The sequence below is a fragment of the Poromitra crassiceps genome (genome assembly GCF_964638095.1).
Source record: "Poromitra crassiceps genome assembly, chromosome: 13".
Lineage (NCBI taxonomy): Eukaryota > Metazoa > Chordata > Actinopteri > Beryciformes > Melamphaidae > Poromitra > Poromitra crassiceps.
The window spans coordinates 28,344,214-28,367,182 of NC_139644.1; the positions used below are offsets into that span (position 1 = coordinate 28,344,214).

Here is a 22,969-nt window from a genome sequence, read left to right on the forward strand (position 1 = left end):
CTTTCCACTGAGCAAAATATTCAGGATTTACTAAGGTCGTAGATGGGCTTTTTAGACGCAAGTTATATCGAGTCTGGTAAAAAGATTTTCAGTTGTTCAGCCCACTTTGACATCAGTGTTATCTCGCTGCCAGTGCGTTTTATTGCGTCTTTCTGTGGCAGATTGGAAATGCTTAGTATTTTTATATTAAGCATGTTAGCAGCAAGGATACTGCACTTTTTCCTTCGTTTTCTCTTCTCTTCTCATCAGTCGATGGTAACTTGGAATAGTTAGCTTAGCTACTAGCTTTAGTGGCTGCACGGTTCCAATTATCCATGCAGCCTATGCATGGCAGTCATTGGTCGAGCGTTTGTTATTGCATTAATTGATGAGAGTTGACATTGATTGTGTTGCTGTCTATTTGCACGTGCCCCAAACTGCAATGAAAGCTTGGATCTAACGTTAGCGAGCTAGCCTGCTTCACCTGACTGCCACTAAACGCATTAGCAAGCCGAGTTTACCTTCTGTACTTCTGTCCAGTTACAGTAGAGTTGAAATTGCAATCCCAGCCGTATTCTTTACAAGTTGGTCACCAAGTTGGCTAGATAGTTATGTTTTTTCGTCGCTGAATGAATGCTCAGGGCTTCAGCACGTATTACCGAACAGTTTAGTAGCTATAATGACCTTCAATCATATTGTCAAAATGTTTTGAGGTAACATTAGCTAGCTGTGTAGGCAGGACATACAGAATGAATGTCCTCATAATGCTGAGATTAGAGAGACTGCTATCCTTTTTGGAGCCGTCGATTCCCTGGATCCCTGCTTCCATCTAACGTTGGAGTTGCTGTTATTAATTCTAGGCTGACTGGTTATTATAGCCATAGGAAATGTGACTAGCTACTGTAGGGGTTTGCCTAATGCTTGGGGCATCAGGGTGTTGTGTAAACCACGGGAGGATGCATGAACCATGAACCTCTTCCTGTATTCCCGTCACCAAAGAGAACTGTCATCACTTTTGCCTGCCTGCTCCCACTTGACATCATACAGTGACACACACTCTTCAGGAGTGTCATGCAGATATGCTTGAGGATGCCAGCCCAGCACCCAGATGCATGAAGATGACAGGCTGATGCAAGCCTTGAGGCCCGCTGATTGTACTAATATGTTAAGAGTCCCTAATTTGGGTTTGGGCCTGGCAGTGGATGAAGGGGTGGTTGTGGTGGTGGTGGGAGGGAGGGAGGGAGGGGGGTCTCTCTCTCTCTCTCTCTCTCTCTCTCTCTCTCTCTCTCTCTCTCTCTCTCTCTCCCTCCCCTCACTGGGTCAGGGGCCCATGTCAGCACCCAAGCCTGTGAAAGGGGCAGTGTATTCACAGAGAGGCGCCAAAGGGGGCTTGATAACAAAAAGAGGCCACTAAATGCTCTGATTACTATACGGCTTAGGTCATAGCCTCGCATTCACTTTAGACTCTTGACGGCCTTTTGCACAGTGCTGTACTGCAAGGCTGTGAGGCTTTGTGCCAGATTGTGTCATTAGGTTTGGTGAGGTGTTTGGTGTCGGTGATCAGATGCTTAGCTGGGGTCCACAGAGGAAATCACTTTATTTCATGCTAACTCGATATTTACGAAATACCGAGTTAGCGTTATGTGAAATCAAGTTTATGGCTGTTATTTAAATGAGTTTTCATCTTTAAGCTGCTTTGAGAATGTTAGTTAGCAGGAACACTAGCTACATTTGTCCTGTTGAGATTCTGAATGCTGGACAGGTAGTTGCCAGCTCTTCTACAACTATGGCTATTAGCAGTACGCCCATCATTTTTAGTGTTTGGACAAAATCTTATTCTCAATAATGGAGTGTCACTCTTATGGCAGTATTTTTACATAAATGCTACTGTGAAAACTTTCCTAGTCGTCCTTTCCAGTAATATAAATCTGCTGAACACGATCAGTCTTAATTTAGCTCAGAGCTATGTGAGCTTTCTCTTACGTACAAGCTATTACTCCACGCAACTGCTCCGTGTTTTGTTTTATGAAGACAAATGTGGAAACCGTGAGAGGACTACGTGATTGGAGTCTAATAAGACGTTTGTTAGGGACGTTCTTTGATCCATTGGACCAATAAATTGTCGACCAGGCTCGTGAAAGTGTTCCCATTACTGGCAGAGCAGAGGACAGACATTGGGACTGGAGGCATTTGCCTTTGGAGTGTGTCCATATATACAAGTTATTTTAGGGTCTGTTCAGAGTGCCACTAGTGCAGCGTATGAAATCGTTCTTTTCCTTGTCATTAGACCAGGTCGGAAAGCGTTAACATGACAACAATGTGAATAACTTCACCTACTTTAGAGAGTGAAATCCTCTTTGCAGAGCACAAAGACAGTGCTTACCTGGCCATTTTTAAATCTTCAAACAATTTAAGAAGTCATTTCACTGTTAGCGGGATGGAGGACACTAGGGTTCTCATGATACTAGAACTTCGATACAGATACCCAGGAAAATATCGATACTAGGGATGGGCATTTCTAGCAAAAACACTATTCGAAATTCGCTGGCCAAATTCGAATTTAATTCGAATTTCGAAAAAATGTAAAAAAAAAAAAAAAATTTTTTTTTTTTTTTTTTTTTTACATTTTTAATTTTTTTTACATTGACATTTTCGAAAATAAAAAACAGTTTTGACAATCATGAGTGGTTGTGGTTCATTAAATATTTAGTAGGCTCAGGTCTGAGTGCCAAAGGGGTGCCAAAGTCACCCCCTCTCCCTCTTCATGGGATTTCATCCGCCATTCATTTTTCCATAAACCTTGCTTAAAATGCTTATAGCGATTTGACTATACTTAGAATCAGGGGAGACAATGCAACATTTCACTCAAATTTTTTTTTTTTTTTTTTTTTTTTTTTCGAATTTCGAATTTCAATAATAAAAGTCGACCTTGATAATAACAACGATTATTCGAAAATTCGAAATTCGATGCCCATCCCTAATCGATACTCAATCGATACCATTTTCGATACCACGGGGGGGGGGGTAGATGACAACACATCAAGAGGCAGAACAATAAATGAAGACAGGTGGACAGTCAGACACATGCTTCTCTCCATAATCTAGGCCTGATAACACCCATTAAAAACTTGACACTTACACAGCAGATTAGCCCTGCTCTAGTCACCAGAACTCTTTGAGCTTGTTGAAGCAACAGATGCTATGGGAGGGGAAAATCAGTATGTTTGATTTTTCAGTTAAAGCACTGCTGGTACTATCCATACTGTTGCAAATGACGATTTTTTTTTTTAGGATCGATCGATACATATTGATACTACGTCTACGATACCTGTTGCAAATGAGTCATGTATCCGTTTCAATTTTTTTGTATTGATAAGTATAATGACAACAGTACACTAGGGCTGCACAATTAATCATATTTTCATCGTCATCGCAATATGAACATGCGCAATAAACACATCGCAAACAGTGCCTAAAACGCAATGAATAACAAAAGTGATTTTATTTACACGTGTCATGCATTCACACTCAGCATGTGTTCGTTTTGTCTTGTGTTGTAAATCCAGCGTACACCTTTCCCTTGCAGCGGTGCACTCCGCCCCGGTGCCAAAGCCCGAACACGCTGTGTGTAGGTTCAGCTGGAGTCAGTGTGCATTTAATTTTTTTATTCAGTGGGCAAAGGCTATTCAATGTTTGGGGCCTATGTTAGCAGTATTAACGCAGAAAGATATAGGAACTGTTTAGCTAATATGCATATTACTTCAATATTTGTTTATCGCAAGTCATATCGTCATCGCAATATTGAGAAATGTTATTGCACATCGCAGAATTCGCTCATATCGTGCACTGCAGGGTCTACCCTACACTGCAGGCCTACCCTGCACTGCAGGCCTACCATGTACTGCAGGTCTACCCTACACTGCAGGCCCACAGTACACTGCAGGTCTACCATGCACTGCAGGTCTACCCTACACTGCAGGCCTACCATGCACTGCAGGTCTACCCTACACTGCAGGCCTACCATGCACTGCAGGTCTACACTACACTGCAGGCCTACCATGCACTGCAGGTCTACCCTACACTGCAGGTCTACCATGCACTGCAGGCCTACCATGCACTGCAGGTCTACAGTACACTGCAGGTCTACCATGCACTGCAGGTCTACTCTACACTGCAGGTCTACCCTACACTGCAGGCCTACCCTACACTGCAGATCTACCCTACACTGCAGGCCTACCCTACACTACAGATCTACCCTACACTGCAGGCCTACCCTACACTGCAGATCTACCCTACACTGCAGAGTGCTAGCCTAGAACATCTCACTCACTTCTCACGCAGCACTCAATAAAAATTGTTCATTCAGACTGAAGACAAAAATGTATTAAAGGGCGGGAATCAATTGAAAAAAATAATACTGAAATGAAATACTGTACATTTCTATTTGTATACTTTTATTATCCCCTGTGGGGGAAACCATGGTATTTTGTTAGATACATACTGTACTGTGAAATTTCATACCGTAACTTACATTCACTGTTTTGGTCTTAGGTGTGTGTGTGTGTGTGTGTGTGTGTGTGTGTGTGTGTGAGAGATATTACCACTATGTACCTTTGACCACATTCTAGCAGAGTGCTTCTTCACCAGCAAATGGCACAAATCATATCTACAACTACGCTATAATGTAGATGCCAGCTACTGTGTTTTTATATACTATATATTGTATATACTATAATTCGTGTTAGTGTTAGCCTTTTCTTTTAGAGGCTGTGTGTTTTGAATACTGGACCCTGTGGCAATGTGTGGCATGTCAGAGGTTTAGGAAGCCTAGCGTCCGATTGGGCAGGAGAGTAGAGGGGGCAGCACATTCTGCCATACAGTAGCGGCGGTGGCTGATGCTGCGGTTGCTAGCGTTGCGTAGCGAGCGTTCTCCCAAAGGCTCACCGTGCTCTTGTTTGTCTTGCAGCGCTGGCATTCCTGGCTCTGTGCCCAGTGACTGCCGTCTAGCACCCCTCCCCCCCTCCCCACAAACCACCCCCCCCCCTAGCCTCATCAATGGCTGTGCATGAGTCCCCTCACCTCCCTCCCCTCCAATGTGGGGCAGCAGCAAGGCATGTTCACATCCCATCACATCCACATCACATCCACATCACATCCACATCACATCCCATCACATCCACATCACATCCACATCACATCCCATCACATCCACATCACATCCACATCACATCCACATCACATCCACATCCACATCCACATCCACATCCACATCACATCCACATCACATCCACATCCACATCCACATCACATCCACATCACATCCACATCACATCCACATCACATCACATCCCATCCACATCGCATCCACATCGCATCCACATCACATCCACATCACATCACATCCACATCACATCACATCCACGGCAGGATGGATGTGACGAGTCACCTCTCCGCTCCATTTCTGCCACGCTATTTTACACCTGCTTTTATGGCCTTGTCCTTGGTCTCTTCCCCTTCTGATTGCATTGTTATTTCTCCTCTGCCTTCCTTTGTCAGCAGAGCGACTGTCTGCTTTGAAGAGGGACACCCGGCTCTAATCCTGTTGTTTTGACAGGAGGGTGTAATTCCACCACAGCACTGAGCTCATTGGCGTGCGTCCTTCATGTTGACGCGAGCTGTGCCATTAGCTTAGCTTAGCCTGCTACGACAGAAAGACTGGAACTCCATCACAGCTCCCAAATTGATGTAGCCTGTTCAGCTCTGTTGCCACCAGTCTGTCAGCATCACTCTAATCTCTAGCGTGGGTCCAAGGGGTCCACATGTACCCAAGCCATGCAGATGTTAACAGTTTGGACATGAAAAGACTGCCCTGGTCAAGAGAGGCTCTCTCTCTGCCCTGGTCAAGAGAGGTTCTCTCTGTCCTGGTCAAGAGAGGCTCTCTCTCTGCCCTGGTCAAGAGAGGTTCTCTCTGCCCTGGTCAAGAGAGGCTCTATCTGTCCTGGTCAAGAGAGGCTCTCTCTGCCCTGGTCAAGAGAGGCTCTCTCTCTGCCCTGGTCAAGAGAGGCTCTCTCTGGCCTGGTCAAGAGAGGCTCTCTGCCCTGGTCAAGAGAGGCTCTCTCTCTGCCCTGGTCAAGAGAGGCTCTCTGCCCTGGTCAAGAGAGGCTCTCTGCCCTGGTCAAGAGAGGCTCTCTCTGTCCTGGTCAAGAGAGGCTCTCTGCCCTGGTCAAGAGAGGCTCTCTGCCCTGGTCAAGAGAGGCTCTCTCTCTGCCCTGGTCAAGAGAGGCTCTCTGCCCTGGTCAAGAGAGGCTCTCTCTCTGCCCTGGTCAAGAGAGGCTCTCTCTCTGCCCTGGTCAAGAGAGGCTCTCTGCCCTGGTCAAGAGAGGCTCTCTGCCCTGGTCAAGAGAGGCTCTCTCTGTCCTGGTCAAGAGAGGCTCTCTCTCTGCCCTGGTCAAGAGAGGCTCTCTCTGTCCTGGTCAAGAGAGGCTCTCTCTCTGCCCTGGTCAAGAGAGGCTCTCTCTCTGCCCTGGTCAAGAGAGGCTCTCTGCCCTGGTCAAGAGAGGCTCTCTCTCTGCCCTGGTCAAGAGAGGCTCTCTCTCTGCCCTGGTCAAGAGAGGCTCTCTCTCTGGCCTGGTCAAGAGAGGCTCTCTCTGCCCTGGTCAAGAGAGGCTCTCTCTGTCCTGGTCAAGAGAGGCTCTCTGGCCTGGTCAAGAGAGGCTCTCTCTGGCCTGGTCAAGAGAGGCTCTCTCTGCCCTGGTCAAGAGAGGCTCTCTCTGTCCTGACCTGCACAGAGGCCAAATGTGTCTTAAACTGACATCATTTGAAAGGCCTTGCTGTGAACTCTCTGCCCTGCCGGGTCAGCAGCTCACATGAAGTGGACCATCTCTCTTCTCCTCTGATCCGACATGACACGAGCCCCTCTGCTGCCTTTGAGAGGCGCAGCGCCGGCTATTTTTAGCCAGGCAGCTGCACCAGCAGGCTTCATACCAACCTCTCGGTGTCAGAAAATAAATATTTATGATGTGAATCTGTGGGTGTGAGTATGGTGGTGTGTGTCGCCGATTTGAAGCAAATTCCAGCCACCTAATCTCAGGCCCACCACAACCTGGACTATAGTCCAATTACAAAGAGACTCTATTTATAGCTTAGCTGTCCTTTTCACTGCTGCTGGTTGGGACCAACTGGCTTAGAGTGCTGCAGCATTGGCTTATTTAGGCTAACAGTTTTGCCCTCTTCCACACAGTGAAGACACCAGCGCTCCGCTCGTGGTAACACAACATCATTATGTGAGGAGGCCCAGTGGAAGAGTGGGCTAATATACTGATCTTTTCAGGCTTTTTGATGACATTTGTTAACTTTAGAGAAATGTAATGGAGAATATTGAATTTTCCATCTTTCAAAGTGAGTCTAATGAGCTTTCTATTTGTCTTTGACAAATCAATATTTTGTTGACTTGTATGTCAACAAGAACCAAAAAAATAAGTAAAATTCATTTGTATTGTAGGACAAAGTTGGTAATGTGATTTAGTGCATTGTTGTATGTTGGTCATTTGAATAGTCTGGATGACACATCTATGACTTCATTACTCCCATAAATGATTGAGGGGGTGCATCATTGCTGTCTGCTACAGAACGTATCTTGTAATGTATGAATGAATCACACAGCATCTGGACGGGATTAGAACGGATGTAGAACACAGGAGATTGGACCACACATCATTATTTATCTGCTGACTTATACTACTGTGGGGAAGCAGGCTCCCTCATAATCAGAATTATTGTTGATCTGCATCTGCATGATAGTGAAATCACTGAATCACTCCGGTTACAGCTACATTATTACCAGATCTCATTCTCCTCTAGTAAAAGCCTACCCTGAAGAAAGAGTCCACACACTGAGCTATCTGATCGGATATGTTCACAATGTCGTCTTTCATTCTTTGTTTTGGATTCTGTTCAGCACATATCGATGAGGATGTGTAGAAGTCGGGCTGATGTTGGGTGGTGCTTCATCATGACTGAGTTGCTTATTGATCTATTGCCAATCTATGATGGCACATGACAAGTGTTTCACTGCAGCAGTCCAATCATTTCAATTGGTTCTAATCTATGAGGCAGTGTGACTGTGAGATTTGAATGGATTTTTTTTTAATGGAAAAGGAAAACCTAACAGTATCACATTTGGTTCGACATTGGTATAAAAAAAAAGAACAAACATTTTTAATTCAAGGTGCTGCTATCAGTCCTGGTGCCAAAAAATATCAAGCAAAACCCAGCCTTAGCTGTTTTGCTATTAGAATGATCTGAGCCTAATTGATTATTTCATTGTCAGTTGTTTGTTTCCAGTTCAGTGTTGCTTTGTGACACCTGCTTGATTGGTGGTAGACTTCAGTAGCTGTTTGTTTGTGTTAAATGCTACAGTAGCAACAACGTAGGAGGGCGCTTTATGTTTGATGTTTTGAAGGCACCAGTCTGCGCCTCAGATGTGTCAAAAGTTGTTTATATAGCTGTAATGTCTTAAGGAGCAGGATTGCGCTCATATTTGATTTGATATTATTGTTTGACGTGTATGGAGCTGGAGCTGTATTCTATTTGTTCTGTCGCTCTCTCACACTGTTATGAGAGAGAGACATAATGCATGTGAGACACACACTGCATTGCTTCATCTACTTAGGCCGAGTGAGTCTGGCCCGTCGCTCCATCAGCCCACGCTCCATCCATCAGCCCACGCTCCATCAGCCCACGCTCCATCCATCAGCCCACGCTCCATCAGCCCACGCTCCATCAGCCCACGCTCCATCAGCCCACGCTCCATCAGCCCACGCTCCATCAGCCCACGCTCCATCAGCAGCCCACGCTCCATCAGCCCACGCTCCATCAGCCCACGCTCCATCATCAGCCCACGCTCCATCAGCCCACGCTCCATCAGCCCACGCTCCATCAGCCGCCCACGCTCCATCAGCCGCCCACGCTCCATCAGCAGCCCACGCTCCATCAGCAGCCCACGCTCCATCAGCCCATGCTCCATCAGCCCACGCTCCATCAGCCCACGCTCCATCAGCAGCCCACGCTCCATCAGCCCTCGCTCCATCAGCCCTCGCTCCATCAGCCCACGCTCCATCAGCCCTCGCTCCATCAGCCCACGCTCCACGCTCCATCAACCCACGCTCCATCAGCCCTCGCTCCATCAGCCCACGCTCCATCAGCCCACGCTCCATCAGCCCACACTCCCAGTTGGACAGAGTGCCCTCCTCACTCTGATGCTTAATTGGGAAGCTGTAATTGGCACTTTAATGTACGATGCTTGTCTGAGGGGGCCTTTACATGAGCGCTGTTGAATTTTTAAAACGCCGTAATGTACATGCCAGGTCGCTAGGTGGCATTGTGATGGTCAACGGGGCGTTGCTCGTCACTCCACGGACGCTTCTACATGACGTCATTTCGTAATCGTCTTTCTGGGTTTTAGACACGGAAGTAGATTACGGCTACCGTAGTAATTTTTAGACTTGCCAAAAAGCTGTTTTCAAGCTAAAAATACCAAACTGTTTTAAAGTTGTATTCTTCGGGTGAGAACGTTACATAGATGTGACCAGTTTATCAGAATAAGCCTATTTGGAAATCTTTAACGAGCAGCGAGGATCGGGAGCGCTGGCTGTGCTCACACTGTCTACTGTGTAGGCTGCAGTGAGAAAACACTGTCGATGTGCTTGCCTAACGTTAAATGCCGACCGGGTACAGCCATCGGCTCCTCGCAGCAGCAGTAACGCTCGTTATGAACATGTAACTGAAGTCGGCCGCAGTGTAGCTTAATTCTGAATGTTGCCAAGCGTGTGTCGCGTGTGCAGGCACGTCAGAGTTTCTGGGAAGACTATCGTTTCTAACCGATTACATGGAGCGCTCAGCGGGAAGCGTCACCAACAATTCCACTCTAGAGGGTGGTTTCAAAATGTGTCGTTTCCTAAGCGCAAATTCGCCGTCGCCGTCTTAACGGGAGGCACTAACGATGAAATAATTCCCCGTTTCCATAGGAAACCGTCCTCGTGTAAAGTGCCCCAGAGTTCAGCGTTTCTCTCCTCTGTCCAAGCTCTCCATTAGGCCTATTGAACCTCTGCAACCACACCACGGTCTATCTATCTATCTATCTCCACCTGGCTGCTCAGCAGGGCCTCGGCGAGTGCCTGTTGCCAGGCAGTGGTACGACGGTACACATCACTGTCGCCTGCAGCAGCATCAGGCTTGGCTGGTGGAAGAGCTGATGGTTTTTTATGTGCAGATCACATTTAAGGTTTAAGCAACTCAATCCCACTTTATGTATTTTTCCAGCCAGGCTAGTTTCTCTTCTCTCTGTCCTTAAAAAGCGCGCCCGCCGCTAGCCTTTTTATTTTTTGTAAGTGTAGACACATGCCAAGACTAGGCTAAATATATACTCAACTCTCCACTGGATTCACTTCATACCAAACAATGGGGCAGTGTCAGGTTGTTTTTTTTACGTGTGTGTGTGTGTGTGTGTGTGTGTGTGTGTGTGTCCATGGCAGACACGTCTCCTCTCTGAATTGGGCATAATGAGGTAAGTTTAGAGACGTGTCTGGGGGGGGGAGGTCCGGGGAGAGAGACAAATGGGCTTCAGGCTGAACGGTGGGCACGGAGTTTAGATGCATGTTCCTGAAACTGACAGGTTCTGTTTTTACTGCGGTCTGCACACACACTGTTTGTGCTGCTGGGAGCTGTGGGCTACGAGCTGATTGGCTGCGTGGTGGTGGAGTCTAGTGAATGGGGGCCTCGTCTCATTGGCCCCAGCTACGCCAGACCTGCAAGGCCTCCCTAATAGCTTCCAGAACCAGTCCCAAAGACCCACTGAACTACGTCCAAAACATCTTGTGTTACAGTGTGTCAAGTCAGTCAGGTTCCAGTGCAAAAAAGCCAAACAGAGCCTTATTGCTGTGCCTGGGTGACTAATGGCTATTGGTCAAGTGTTCTAACAGCAGTAACATCAGAGTGACTCTATTGGGCAAGTGTTCCAACAGCAGTAACATCAGAGTGACTCAACTTTGCAAGTCTGTCATTGACGGCATAGATTTCCTTTGAGCGCAGGACCATTGATTTCCTTGGGTTGCAGCTAAATGAATGTAAAGAAATCCCAGTGGCAGGTGTTCACCTGCTGAGTGCCTTCCTCTTCTGCATGTTTTTGTCATCATAATAACGTATGTTTCTTCTTCTTCTTCTTCTTCTTTCCAGCCGTGAGAAGAAGCGAGGAATACGAGAAGAGAACCATTTGATGGAAGAAAAGAAAAAGAAAAAGCAAGAAGAGAAGAAAAAGAAGGACGCTGCTCAGAAAAAGGTGAGCTTGTGGTAAAGTGTTGTGGCTGCTGCCCTCCGTCTCCACTCAGAGACACGCATTCCTATTTTGACCTGGGCAGGTTGCTTCAGTTGCCATTGCTTAGTGGTTTATAGAAAGCCACATGGTGAGATCAGTTTACGCCACACTAGTGCCCATCTCTGCCCTCCAACCCCCCACCTCTACACCTCCTCTGTACGTTGTTATGGGCTGTTCAGAGTCAGACAGGACGTGTGTATTTCAGAAGCCAGCGTCTTTCTGCAATTCTTTCTCTATGGTAAGGATGCGCTAGGAGCGCTCCTCTTTCAAGGAACGCACCTGGCGTTTAAGCGCTCTTGGCGTCTAGTGTTCTTTGGCGGAGCGCTCTGGGCGTCTCAAGCTGAAGAAAGTTCAACATTTGGAGGAAAAGCGCACTGCTAGTCAATGTCAATGTCTCCTGCCAGGGGGATCTTCAACCTCCGCTGCTGCCAGAATTGCCAATAATCTGGCTTTCATGTTTAGTGCGAACACAATCAACAACAACAAACAGACGAAACTAGCTGGCTACCCGACCGTGTGATCGTTGCGTCCTGAACTGTACTGTGCGTGACAGCAGGGAAAAACAAAACAAAGCACAGCTGGTCTGTGCGCATTGGAAGCGCTCTCGACATCATTTCCAAAGTGATCTGATCTGAAATACACACGTCTTGTCTCCTGTGTGAACAGCCGCTTAGTCATTCGGTCATCTTTTTGTTTATATCCAGTCGGCTTAACAGGCTAACCTACCGCTCTCAGTATTACATGTCTCCTTTACCCTCCATGCGTTTGTATGAGTGAATGTATGAGTATGTGTGCGTGTCTGAGACAAGTCTGACATGTGGCGTTGTCACTTATTCTACTCCCGTTCTAACTACAAGCCCCATGAACCCTTTCACCCCGTCGAGCGATGAACATGAACCATTTAGCATTACAATAGGCTAACAGGATCAGGCCTGAACATTCTGTTCCAGTGGGCCAGGCTGCTTTGCTCCAGAGCTGCCATGCAGCCTGCACAGCAGCCAATAGCACTCACATGCTCCTCCTGCCTTCTAAAGGCTCAACATTTACATTTTTCACTTACGTGCAGGAAATATGCTTAATGCATAATTCATTTGGACTATTCAGTTCTGTTGTTAATGTATTTTTCCCCTTTTTTTTTACAGGCCACAGATCAGAAAACCAAAGGTGAGTCGTGGTTAACTATTTTGAAGAGCTGTGCACTCCATACCGCCTGGTAAACCCATCCTGATCACTTGACCTCACATTCTGTTTTGCTCTACCTATCAGTCTGGACTTCAGCCGCTCATAATGCTTTCAGTGGGCGGGAGTACTGGCCTTGACGGATAACTCCTTCAGCCAATCAGCGGCGTCAAATCCACTTGGAACGAACGGCGAAGACGTCTTTTCCGCCGTTCTTGTTTAATTGTTGCTATCGAGTCGATTTCTGCAGTAACTGCACTGTAACTGTGTTTACTCTACTAACGTTAACGTTACCGCTCGTTGCTTTGGGAGATGCCGCTGCTTTGCCAGCGGCGTCCCTGATTGGCCGGTTACGTTCTAATTAATTAGGGGAAATGGCGGCGGGGTGTAAGTCCAGACTGATCCGTGGAGCGAAACAGAATGTGAGTTCACATGATACTGTACCTACTGTAGGCATCACCTGGTGCCTCAGATAATCTCTTCATCAACCATGTTTTTGCCTCCCAGGCTCAATGTTCCTTTGCTCTGTGCTGTAATATACAGCAGCACATGATGCACTCACACACATACAGCTTTCTCCTTACAGGCTAAACTGTACTTAGACACATTTGTCTGCACAGAACCTTGCTGCATGTATGAGATGCTTGATCAAGGTGTGTGTGTGTGTGTGTGTGTGTGTGTGTGTGTGTGTGGGGTTAGATTGCATATCCTCCTAATGAGATGGATAACTGAATAATCCCAAGCTCGTGCAGGATTTCTTTTTTTTGCCTGTGAGCCACAACATGCCTGCTATTCACCGCTGTTAGCTGCTGTTTGCTGCATATGACACATTCTTAGCTTTCATTAGGGTCAAACGTATTCTAACTGGAAACATTCAGCAGCAGGCCAGGTGGCCCCGACTACCTGAGCCCCAATGAAGGCCAGGTGCCAGTAGGAGACTAATGAGCGTGGGGACCGTGCAGCTGCTCCTCGGGCCTCCCCGTGGGCTCCTCAGGTGAGGCTAGGAGGCTAGAGCGCTGAAGAACCAACCTCAGGAGAGAAGAAAAGCCTAGGAGGCCAGGGAGCTGAAAACCAACCTCAGGAGAGAAGAAAGGGGAGTGACAGTCAGATACATAAAAAGCTGGGAGGTGAACTGAAGGAGCAAGAGAGTTTTTGTGCAACAGAAAAGAGACAGGCATGAGGAAGGGAGGTGAAGAAAGGGCCATAAAAGGAGACCTCTGCAGAGAAGGGTGTGCTTACCTAGCAGGTTCTGATCTCCTGCTCTTTAGCAGCTGCAGACTCCCCCTCTCTCTCTGTCTCTCTCTCTCTGTGTCTCTCTCTTTGTGTCCCTTTGCCAATGCTCATAATCACCAGAAAGAGGTGGCTACTGGCTAGAGAGAGAGTGATGGACAGTCAGTCCTGAAAAGACAGCCTTGTGGTGATGAGGAGGCAGATGGGAGCAGGTCGTGGAAGAGCTAGGATGGGGGGGGGTCATCTGATTAGAGCTTCAGGTAGGCAGGAGGGTCATCTGATTAGAGCTTCAGGTAGGCAGGAGGGTCATCTGATTAGAGCTTCAGGTAGGCAGGAGGGTCATCTGATTAGAGCTTCAGGTAAGCAGGAGGGTCATCTGATTAGATCTTCGGGTAGGCAGGAGGGTCATCTGATTAGAGCTTCAGGTAGGCAGGGGGGTCATCTGATTAGATCTTCGGGTAGGCAGGAGGGTCATCTGATTAGAGCTTCAGGTAGGCAGGGGGGTCATCTGATTAGAGCTTCAGGTAGGCAGGAGGGTCATCTGATTAGAGCTTCAGGTAGGCAGGGGGGTCATCTGATTAGAGCTTCAGGTAGGCAGGAGGGTCATCTGATTAGATCTTCGGGTAAGCAGGAGGGTCATCTGATTAGAGCTTCAGGTAGGCAGGAGGGTCATCTGATTAGAGCTTCAGGTAGGCAGGAGGGTCATCTGATTAGAGCTTCAGGTAGACCTCTTGGCCTTACTGTCATTTTAATGGCAGCAAGAAGATGGACAAGTCACCACAAGTCAGCGTCTTTGTGTTCTTGTGCCCAATGCTGTGTTCAGGCAAGCAGGTCTGTGTGTCAGGTTAGGGATGAGACCATTAAAGATTTTGATGGTACGATTATAGTCAGAGGGGGGAAAAAATCACAGTTTCATGAATCACGATTATTTATTATGCATTCATTTATTTCGTAACATTACGGATAATTCACGGCGTTCTTGTTTATGCTCTTATGTGTAGTGATGTCATGGTACCAATAATTCAGTAGTCGGTACCGGTACTAGTGAATTTCCACGGTACTCGGTACCAATTTCGGTACCACGGTAAAAAAAAACAGACTGATATTTCTTCAACATATTCTCCTTTATTAAAGTATGCAACCATTCCCAATGAACAAATGGCATGTAGCCTTCAACTTTAAAACAAAACAATGTGCTTCTGCTTACTTCTTACATTCAACTATGTATGGCAGTGAGTGCAGACAGTGCAACACCAGTGGCATGTAGCCCTCAAGTATTGTTTATTGAAAAAACAAAAAAACAAAAACCGATACCCTCGGTACCATGCAAAAACAGGTACCGAAGTACCGAAAACAATGTAGTACCGAAGTACCGAAAACCGTGGCAACACTACTTATGTGTTTACAAAACATTCACACTGCTGTCTGTTAGTAGATTGGTTAACTACGTTTCCCATACACCCTACTAGGCGTGATTACGTTTTGTGGTCTGTGACAACTAGGAAGTGAAATTGTGTTGTTGAAATAGACAAAGGGTGATCTTTTTATTCTTCTTTTAATTGTCTCTGCATTTCCCTAGTGCTTCCATAGTGCCATCATAATGTCCCGTAACGGAGCCTTTACGCTTACAAAACCGTGACGTTTGAAACCACGGTCAATAGTGAAATTGGTTAATTGCTGCATCCTTATGTCAGGTTTGTGACTAATTCTGTTTCTCTCAGTCATAAAGGACTAAGTCTGTTTCTCTCAGTCATAAAGGACTAATTCTGTTTCTCTCAGTCATAAAGGACTAATTCTGTTTCTCTCAGTCATAAAGGACTAAGTCTGTTTCTCTCAGTCATAAAGGACTAATTCTGTTTCTCTCAGTCATAAAGGACTAATTCTGTTTCTCTCAGTCATAAAGGACTAATTCTGTTTCTCTCAGTCATAAAGGACTAATTCTGTTTCTCTCAGTCATAAAGGACTAATTGTGTTTCTCTCAGTTATAAAGGACTAATTCTGTTTCTCTCAGTCATAAAGGACTAAGTCTGTTTCTCTCAGTCATAAAGGACTAAGTCTGTTTCTCTCAGTCATAAAGGACTAATTCTGTTTCTCTCAGTCATAAAGGACTAAGTCTGTTTCTCTCAGTCATAAAGGACTAAGTCTGTTTCTCTCAGTCATAAAGGACTAAGTCTGTTTCTCTCAGTCATAAAGGACTAAGTCTGTTTCTCTCAGTCATAAAGGACTAAGTCTGTTTCTCTCAGTCATAAAGGACTAAGTCTGTTTCTCTCAGTCATAAAGGACTAAGTCTGTTTCTCTCAGTCATAAAGGACTAATTCTGTTTCTCTCAGTCATAAAGGACTAAGTCTGTTTCTCTCAGTCATAAAGGACTAAGTCTGTTTCTCTCAGTCATAAAGGACTAAGTCTGTTTCTCTCAGTCATAAAGGACTAAGTCTGTTTCTCTCAGTCATAAAGGACTAAGTCTGTTTCTCTCAGTCATAAAGGACTAATTCTGTTTCTCTGTCATAAAGGACTAAGTCTGTTTCTCTCAGTCATAAAGGACTAAGTCTGTTTCTCTCAGTCATAAAGGACTAAGTCTGTTTCTCTCAGTCATAAAGGACTAAGTCTGTTTCTCTCAGTCATAAAGGACTAAGTCTGTTTCTCTCAGTCATAAAGGACTAATTCTGTTTCTCTCAGTCATAAAGGACTAAGTCTGTTTCTCTCAGTCATAAAGGACTAAGTCTGTTTCTCTCAGTCATAAAGGACTAAGTCTGTTTCTCTCAGTCATAAAGGACTAAGTCTGTTTCTCTCAGTCATAAAGGACTAAGTCTGTTTCTCTCAGTCATAAAGGACTAATTCTGTTTCTCTCAGTCATAAAGGACTAATTCTGTTTCTCTCAGTCATAAAGGACTAATTCTGTTTCTCTCAGTCATAAAGGACTAAGTCTGTTTCTCTCAGTCATAAAGGACTAAGTCTGTTTCTCTCAGTCATAAAGGACTAATTCTGTTTTTCTCAGTCATAAAGGACTACGGTAATTCTGTTTCTCTCAGTCATAAAGGACTAATTCTGTTTCTCTCAGTCATAAAGGACTAATTCTGTTTCTCTCAGTGATAAAGGACTAATTCTGTTTCTCTCAGTCATAAAGGACTAATTCTGTTTCTCTCAGTCATAAAGGACTAAGTCTGTTTCTCTCAGTCATAAAGGACTAAGTCTGTTTCTCTCAGTCATAAAGGACTAAGTCTGTTTCTCTCAGTCATAAAGGACTAATTCTGTTTCTCTCAGTCATAAAGGACTAAGTCTGTTTCTCTCAGTCATAAAGGACTAAGTCGACTTTTGTGTTGTCTTGTTGTGGCTGCATGCAAGTGTGAAATGTCTATCATCAAGGGACAGCGCCTCAACCTGCCCCTCTCTCCATGAAGGCTGTGTTAATGAGCCAGTGTAAAGCCGACAACACATACAGCTGATTGGTCGATGCTCGGCGTCGGCCATGTCTGGGCGTCGGTCGTAGTATTTGCGGTGTGTCTCGGCCGCACCGTTGACTCAACATTTTGAATGGGCGTCGGGTCGTCGTTGAGAGAAGCAGTGTAGGAGAAGAGAGGGCACACACAAAACACTCTGCTCACTTTCCAGCTTTATCTCATCTGATCATTCCAATACACAGATATGTTCATGACGACGTGCCTTCTGGAAAGTCCCTTCAGCTCGCTGCATGAAATCACCCATCTAGTGCAGTTTCTCCTTATTTCTCCACCTTCGCCTCTTTCTTCCACAAGAAAAAGACCAGACAAGGGCTGACATACGCCAGTTCCATTTGCAACTTTTTATCAGACATATTCTGGATTAGAAGTAGCTATATTTATTTTGGATGTATATCTGAAGAGTGGTTGAAAGAAGACCGATATTTGATTAATATATTGCTGGTAGCTGGTAAAAAAAGCTCTCACCAGGAACTGGTGATCACAGGAAAGCCCTAAAGTGAAAGAATGGATGAATATTACGATGGATATACATGTATATAAGATGGAAAAACTAACTGCTGTTATCAACCATAAAGTAGAACAATTTACGTCAAGATGGGAATGCTGGGTTCAATATATAACACCCATTAGGCCAGATTTTATTTTTTTGGATCAAATATGAACGTATAAGGAAAAGTCAACTCCCTGTTTTGTTTGTTTTTTGTTTTTGTTTGTTTGTTTTGTTGTTGCGGCTGTTATGGTTTTGTCTTTTCTTTTATCTCTCTTTCAAAACAAAACCCTATGGCAGTATATATCTACAATGCAAGTATGTGATGGTAATAATCTGTCAACTGTCAATAAAAAGTAAAAAAAAAAAAAAAAAAAAGTAGCTATATTATTATGAAACGGTTTAAGTGAGAGAAATGGTAGGCAAACGCTGCTTTGTTGACACGATCTGGTCTCACACAGGCGCATAATGTACATGATGCTAGTTTCCCATTGGCTGTGGTGTTTGTGGTGTGTTCATATGCAGCTTATTGGCTCTGACACAGGAGACGTGAGGTGACGCATCGTTCAGCCTGTAGTTGCCACCATCTTTTTCAAGTATTTTCGGTGTGTCATCACCTAGATGCCCCGCCCCCTTTATTCCAGCAGTCTGACTCACCCTCAGCCCCTCACAGCTTGCCACATTAATGAATGTGATGTAGCTTAGCTTCCTTAGCGTGTTTGCTGTCTCTCTCATCTGTGTTGTTTCACTGCATGCCTCAATTGACCTATATATGTTTTTCTCCCTATCTTCAAACTAGGCCGTGATGTGCACAATTATTTTCTTCCGCTGCGCCTCATAACAACAACACTCCACATTCTAGCGTGTTATTTTCTCCATATACGTATAACCTCATTTTACTCTGATTTATTTATTTATTTATTTATTTTTGCTCTCTCATGTCACATTTGACATTTTGTACCTTGTTCATTGTTTTTAAAGTACACACTTGTACATAGTGCACTGTGCCCATACCCCTAATGGTCTTGTTAGTATTTAGTATCAGAGAGAATACACGCACATCCAAAAACCAGATTGGGCAGGTGCTGAGCTCAAAGGTGAACAACAAGTACAAAATGAATAAAAAGCTTGCACACTGCAAAGGCTCCTAGTTTTTTTTTTTTTTTAAACACCCAAAAAAGTGACGTTTCGAGCAAAGCTCTTCATCAGACATTTTTGGGTGTTTAAATAAAAAACACAAACTAGGAGCCCTTGCAGTGTGCGAGCTTTTTATTCATTTTGTACTTGTTAGTATTTAACCATGAGATGCTAATGCAGGCAGGGTAGACTGGGAGCTGATCAGGAGAACAGGGCTAGTGTGGAGGCTGAAGTAAACAGTCACAGGAGAGCTCCAGGAAGAGCCGGAGTACCATTGTAACACTACACCACCTCCTGTGTAGGCAGAGAGAAGCAGGCTGATGTAGGCAGAGAGGAGCAGGCTGATGTAGGCAGAGAGGAGCAGAGAGGAGCAGGCTGATGTAGGCAGAGAGGAGCAGAGAGGAGCAGGCTGATGTAGGCAGAGAGGAGCAGAGAGGAGCAGGCTGATGTAGGCAGAGAGGAGCAGGCTGATGTAGGCAGAGAGGAGCAGGCTGATGTAGGCAGAGAGCAGCAGGCTGATGTAGGCAGAGAGGAGCAGGCTGATGTAGGCAGAGAGGAGCAGGCTGATGTAGGCAGAGAGGAGCAGGCTGATGTAGGCAGAGAGGAGCAGGCTGATGTAGGCAGAGAGGAGCAGGCTGATGTAGGCAGAGAGGAGCAGGCTGATGTAGGCAGAGAGGAGCAGGCTGATGTAGGCAGAGGGGAGCAGGCTGCGACCAACAGGTAGGAAGGTGGGCTGTAAGGGAATAGGCAGAATGAAGTGTTGAGGGGACATATGGGTAAAGTGTCCTGATTGGGCTATTGAACACGGTGCCTTTGGGTGACGTGACAGTGGGAAAGGACAAGAGAGATTGAGTGAAACAGAGAGAGGCATGTGAACAGAGAGTGAGTGAAACAGAGAGACATGGGAACAGAGAGTGAGTGAAACAGAGAGACATGTGAACAGAGAGTGAGTGAAACAGAGAGACATGTGAACAGAGAGTGAGTGAAACAGAGAGACATGTGAACAGAGAGTGAGTGAAACAGAGAGACATGTGAACAGAGAGTGAGTGAAACAGAGAGACATGTGAACAGAGAGTGAGTGAAACAGACATGTGAACAGAGAGTGAGTGAAACAGAGAGACATGTGAACAGAGAGTGAGTGAAACAGAGAGACATGTGAACAGAGAGTGAGTGAAACAGAGAGACATGTGAACAGAGAGTGAGTGAAACAGAGACATGTGAACAGAGAGTGAGTGAAACAGAGACATGTGAACAGAGAGTGAGTGAAACAGAGAGACATGTGAACAGAGAGTGAGTGAAACAGACATGTGAACAGAGAGTGAGTGAAACAGAGAGACATGTGAACAGAGAGTGAGTGAAACAGAGAGACATGTGAACAGAGTGAGTGAAACAGAGAGTGAGTGAAACAGAGAGAGGCATGTGAACAGAGAGTGAGTGAAACAGAGACATGTGAACAGAGTGAGTGAAACAGAGTGACATGTGAACAGAGAGTGAGTGAAACAGAGACATGTGAACAGAGAGTGAGTGAAACAGAGAGACATGTGAACAGAGAGTGAGTGAAACAGAGAGACATGTGAACAGAGAGTGAGTGAAACAGAGAGACATGTGAACAGAGAGTGAGTGAAACAGAGAGACATGTGAAACAGAGAGACATGTGAACAGAGAGTGAGTGAAACAGAGAGAAATGTGAACTGAGAGAGTGAGTGAAACAGAGAATGTGAACAGAGAGTGAGTGAAACAGAGAGACATGTGAACAGAGAGTGAGTGAAACAGAGAGACATGTGAACAGAGAGAGTGAAACAGAGACATGTGAACAGAGAGTGAGTGAAACAGAGAGACATGTGAACAGAGAGAGTGAAACAGAGACATGTGAACAGAGAGTGAGTGAAACAGAGAGACATGTGAACAGAGAGAGTGAAACAGAGACATGTGAACAGAGAGTGAGTGAAACAGAGAGACATGTGAACAGAGAGAGTGAGTGAAACAGAGAGACATGTAAACAGAGAGTGAGTGAAACCGAGACATGTGAACAGAGAGTGAGTGAAACAGAGAGACATGTGAACAGAGAGTGAGTGAAACAGAGAGAGGCATGTGAACAGAGAGTGAGTGAAACAGACAGACATGTGAACAGAGAGTGAGTGAAACAGAGAGACATGTGAACAGAGAGTGAGTGAAACAGAGAGACATGTGAACAGAGAGAGTGAAACAGAGAGACATGTGAACAGAGAGTGAGTGAAACAGAGAGACATGTGAACAGAGAGTGAGTGAAACAGACATGTGAGCAGAGAGTGAGTGAAACAGAGAGACATGTGAACAGAGAGTGAGTGAAACAGAGAGACATGTGAACAGAGAGTGAGTGAAACAGACAGACATGTGAACAGAGAGTGAGTGAAACAGAGAGACATGTGAACAGAGAGTGAGTGAAACAGACATGTGAACAGAGAGTGAGTGAAACAGAGAGACATGTGAACAGAGAGTGAGTGAAACAGAGAGACATGTGAACAGAGAGTGAGTGAAACAGAGACATGTGAACAGAGAGTGAGTGAAACAGAGACATGTGAACAGAGAGTGAGTGAAACAGAGAGACATGTGAACAGAGAGTGAGTGAAACCGAGACATGTGAACAGAGAGTAAGTGAAACAGAGAGACATGTGAACAGAGAGTGAGTGAAACAGAGACATGTGAACAGAGAGTGAGTGAAACAGAGACATGTGAACAGAGAGTGAGTGAAACAGAGACATGTGAACAGAGAGTGAGTGAAACAGAGAGACATGTGAACAGAGAGTGAGTGAAACAGAGACATGTGAACAGAGAGTGAGTGAAACAGAGACATGTGAACAGAGAGTGAGTGAAACAGAGAGACATGTGAACAGAGAGTGAGTGAAACAGAGAGACATGTGAACAGAGAGTGAGTGAAACAGAGAGACATGTGAACAGAGAGTGAGTGAAACAGAGACATGTGAACAGAGTAAGTGAAACAGAGAGACATGTGAACAGAGTGAGTGAAACAGAGACATGTGAACAGAGAGTGAGTGAAACAGAGACATGTGAACAGAGAGTGAGTGAAACAGAGAGACATGTGAACAGAGAGTGAGTGAAACAGAGAGACATGTGAACAGAGAGAGTGAGTGAAACAGAGAGACATGTGAACAGAGAGTGAGTGAAACAGAGAGACATGTGAACAGAGAGTGAGTGAAACAGAGAGACATGTGAACAGAGAGTGAGTGAAACAGAGAGACATGTGAACAGAGAGTGAGTGAAACAGAGAGAGGCATGTGAACGTGTGAGAATGCGCTCCGGTTTCCTGTTTGCCGTCACAGCTGAGAGGCCCTTTGAAGGATATTTCTACTGGCCCACTTCTGTGACACACGTACACACACACACACACACACACGCACGCACGTACACATGCACGTACACACACGCACACACACACACACACACACACACACACACTGCCAGTCCCCTGACGTGACATGCAAACACACACAAGCATGTACATCTATATTAGTAAGCATACAGTATATTAGTCCTAGAACACTATTTATTTATGGGTACTATAGCCCTCTGACTCACTAACTTCCACTGGGAGTTCACGAGTAAACACTATTTAAATACAGCTAAAAGCGTGCCGTACACATTTAAACTTAGCATGTACACACACTCACGTAAGGGTCACTAGCCCATAATGACGCCATCCTTCACTCCCAGGCAGCAGTGACATCAGCCCTCAGGTCCAGTGTCATTCAGTTGTATGATAGTAGTGGAGATGCTCTGGAAATGCCACAGTCACAGTATAGATGGTTTCACTGGAATTCTGTTGCTAGGGAACAGTTTGGACCCTACTTTATTTCCTGCCAGCTAGCAAACACTGCAACAGGAAATAAACTAGGGGCCCATTTACATTATACGGTTGACAAACGGTAAATATAAGAGTAGGCCATGTTCAACCAGCTAGCTATCCAGCCATGTTATTGTCCTCCAAATCAATATTATTATCAAGATTTTCACGAATTAGCGAGTTGAAGCCGTTTAATTAAACAGCTGTGCAGATTGGCTAGCGGATTACTTTAAAATAATGTGATTCAACTTAACTGCGTGTGTGTGTTAAACGGTTTTAACGCACAC

The 22,969-nt window shown here is 45.3% G+C and overlaps 1 protein-coding gene across 1 annotated transcript in view; it reads left to right on the forward strand.

Moving 5' to 3' along the window:
* The window catches only part of tnrc6c1 (trinucleotide repeat containing adaptor 6C1), a 57,448-nt gene that overhangs the window by 89 nt on the left and 34,390 nt on the right, over nucleotides 1–22,969 (forward strand). Inside the window, exons 2-3 of the mRNA XM_083649636.1 lie at nucleotides 11,212–11,314; nucleotides 12,493–12,514. Coding sequence (XP_083505762.1) covers nucleotides 11,252–11,314; nucleotides 12,493–12,514 — 85 coding nt within the window. The 5' untranslated portion in view covers nucleotides 11,212–11,251. The remainder of the gene's footprint in view (nucleotides 1–11,211; nucleotides 11,315–12,492; nucleotides 12,515–22,969) is intronic.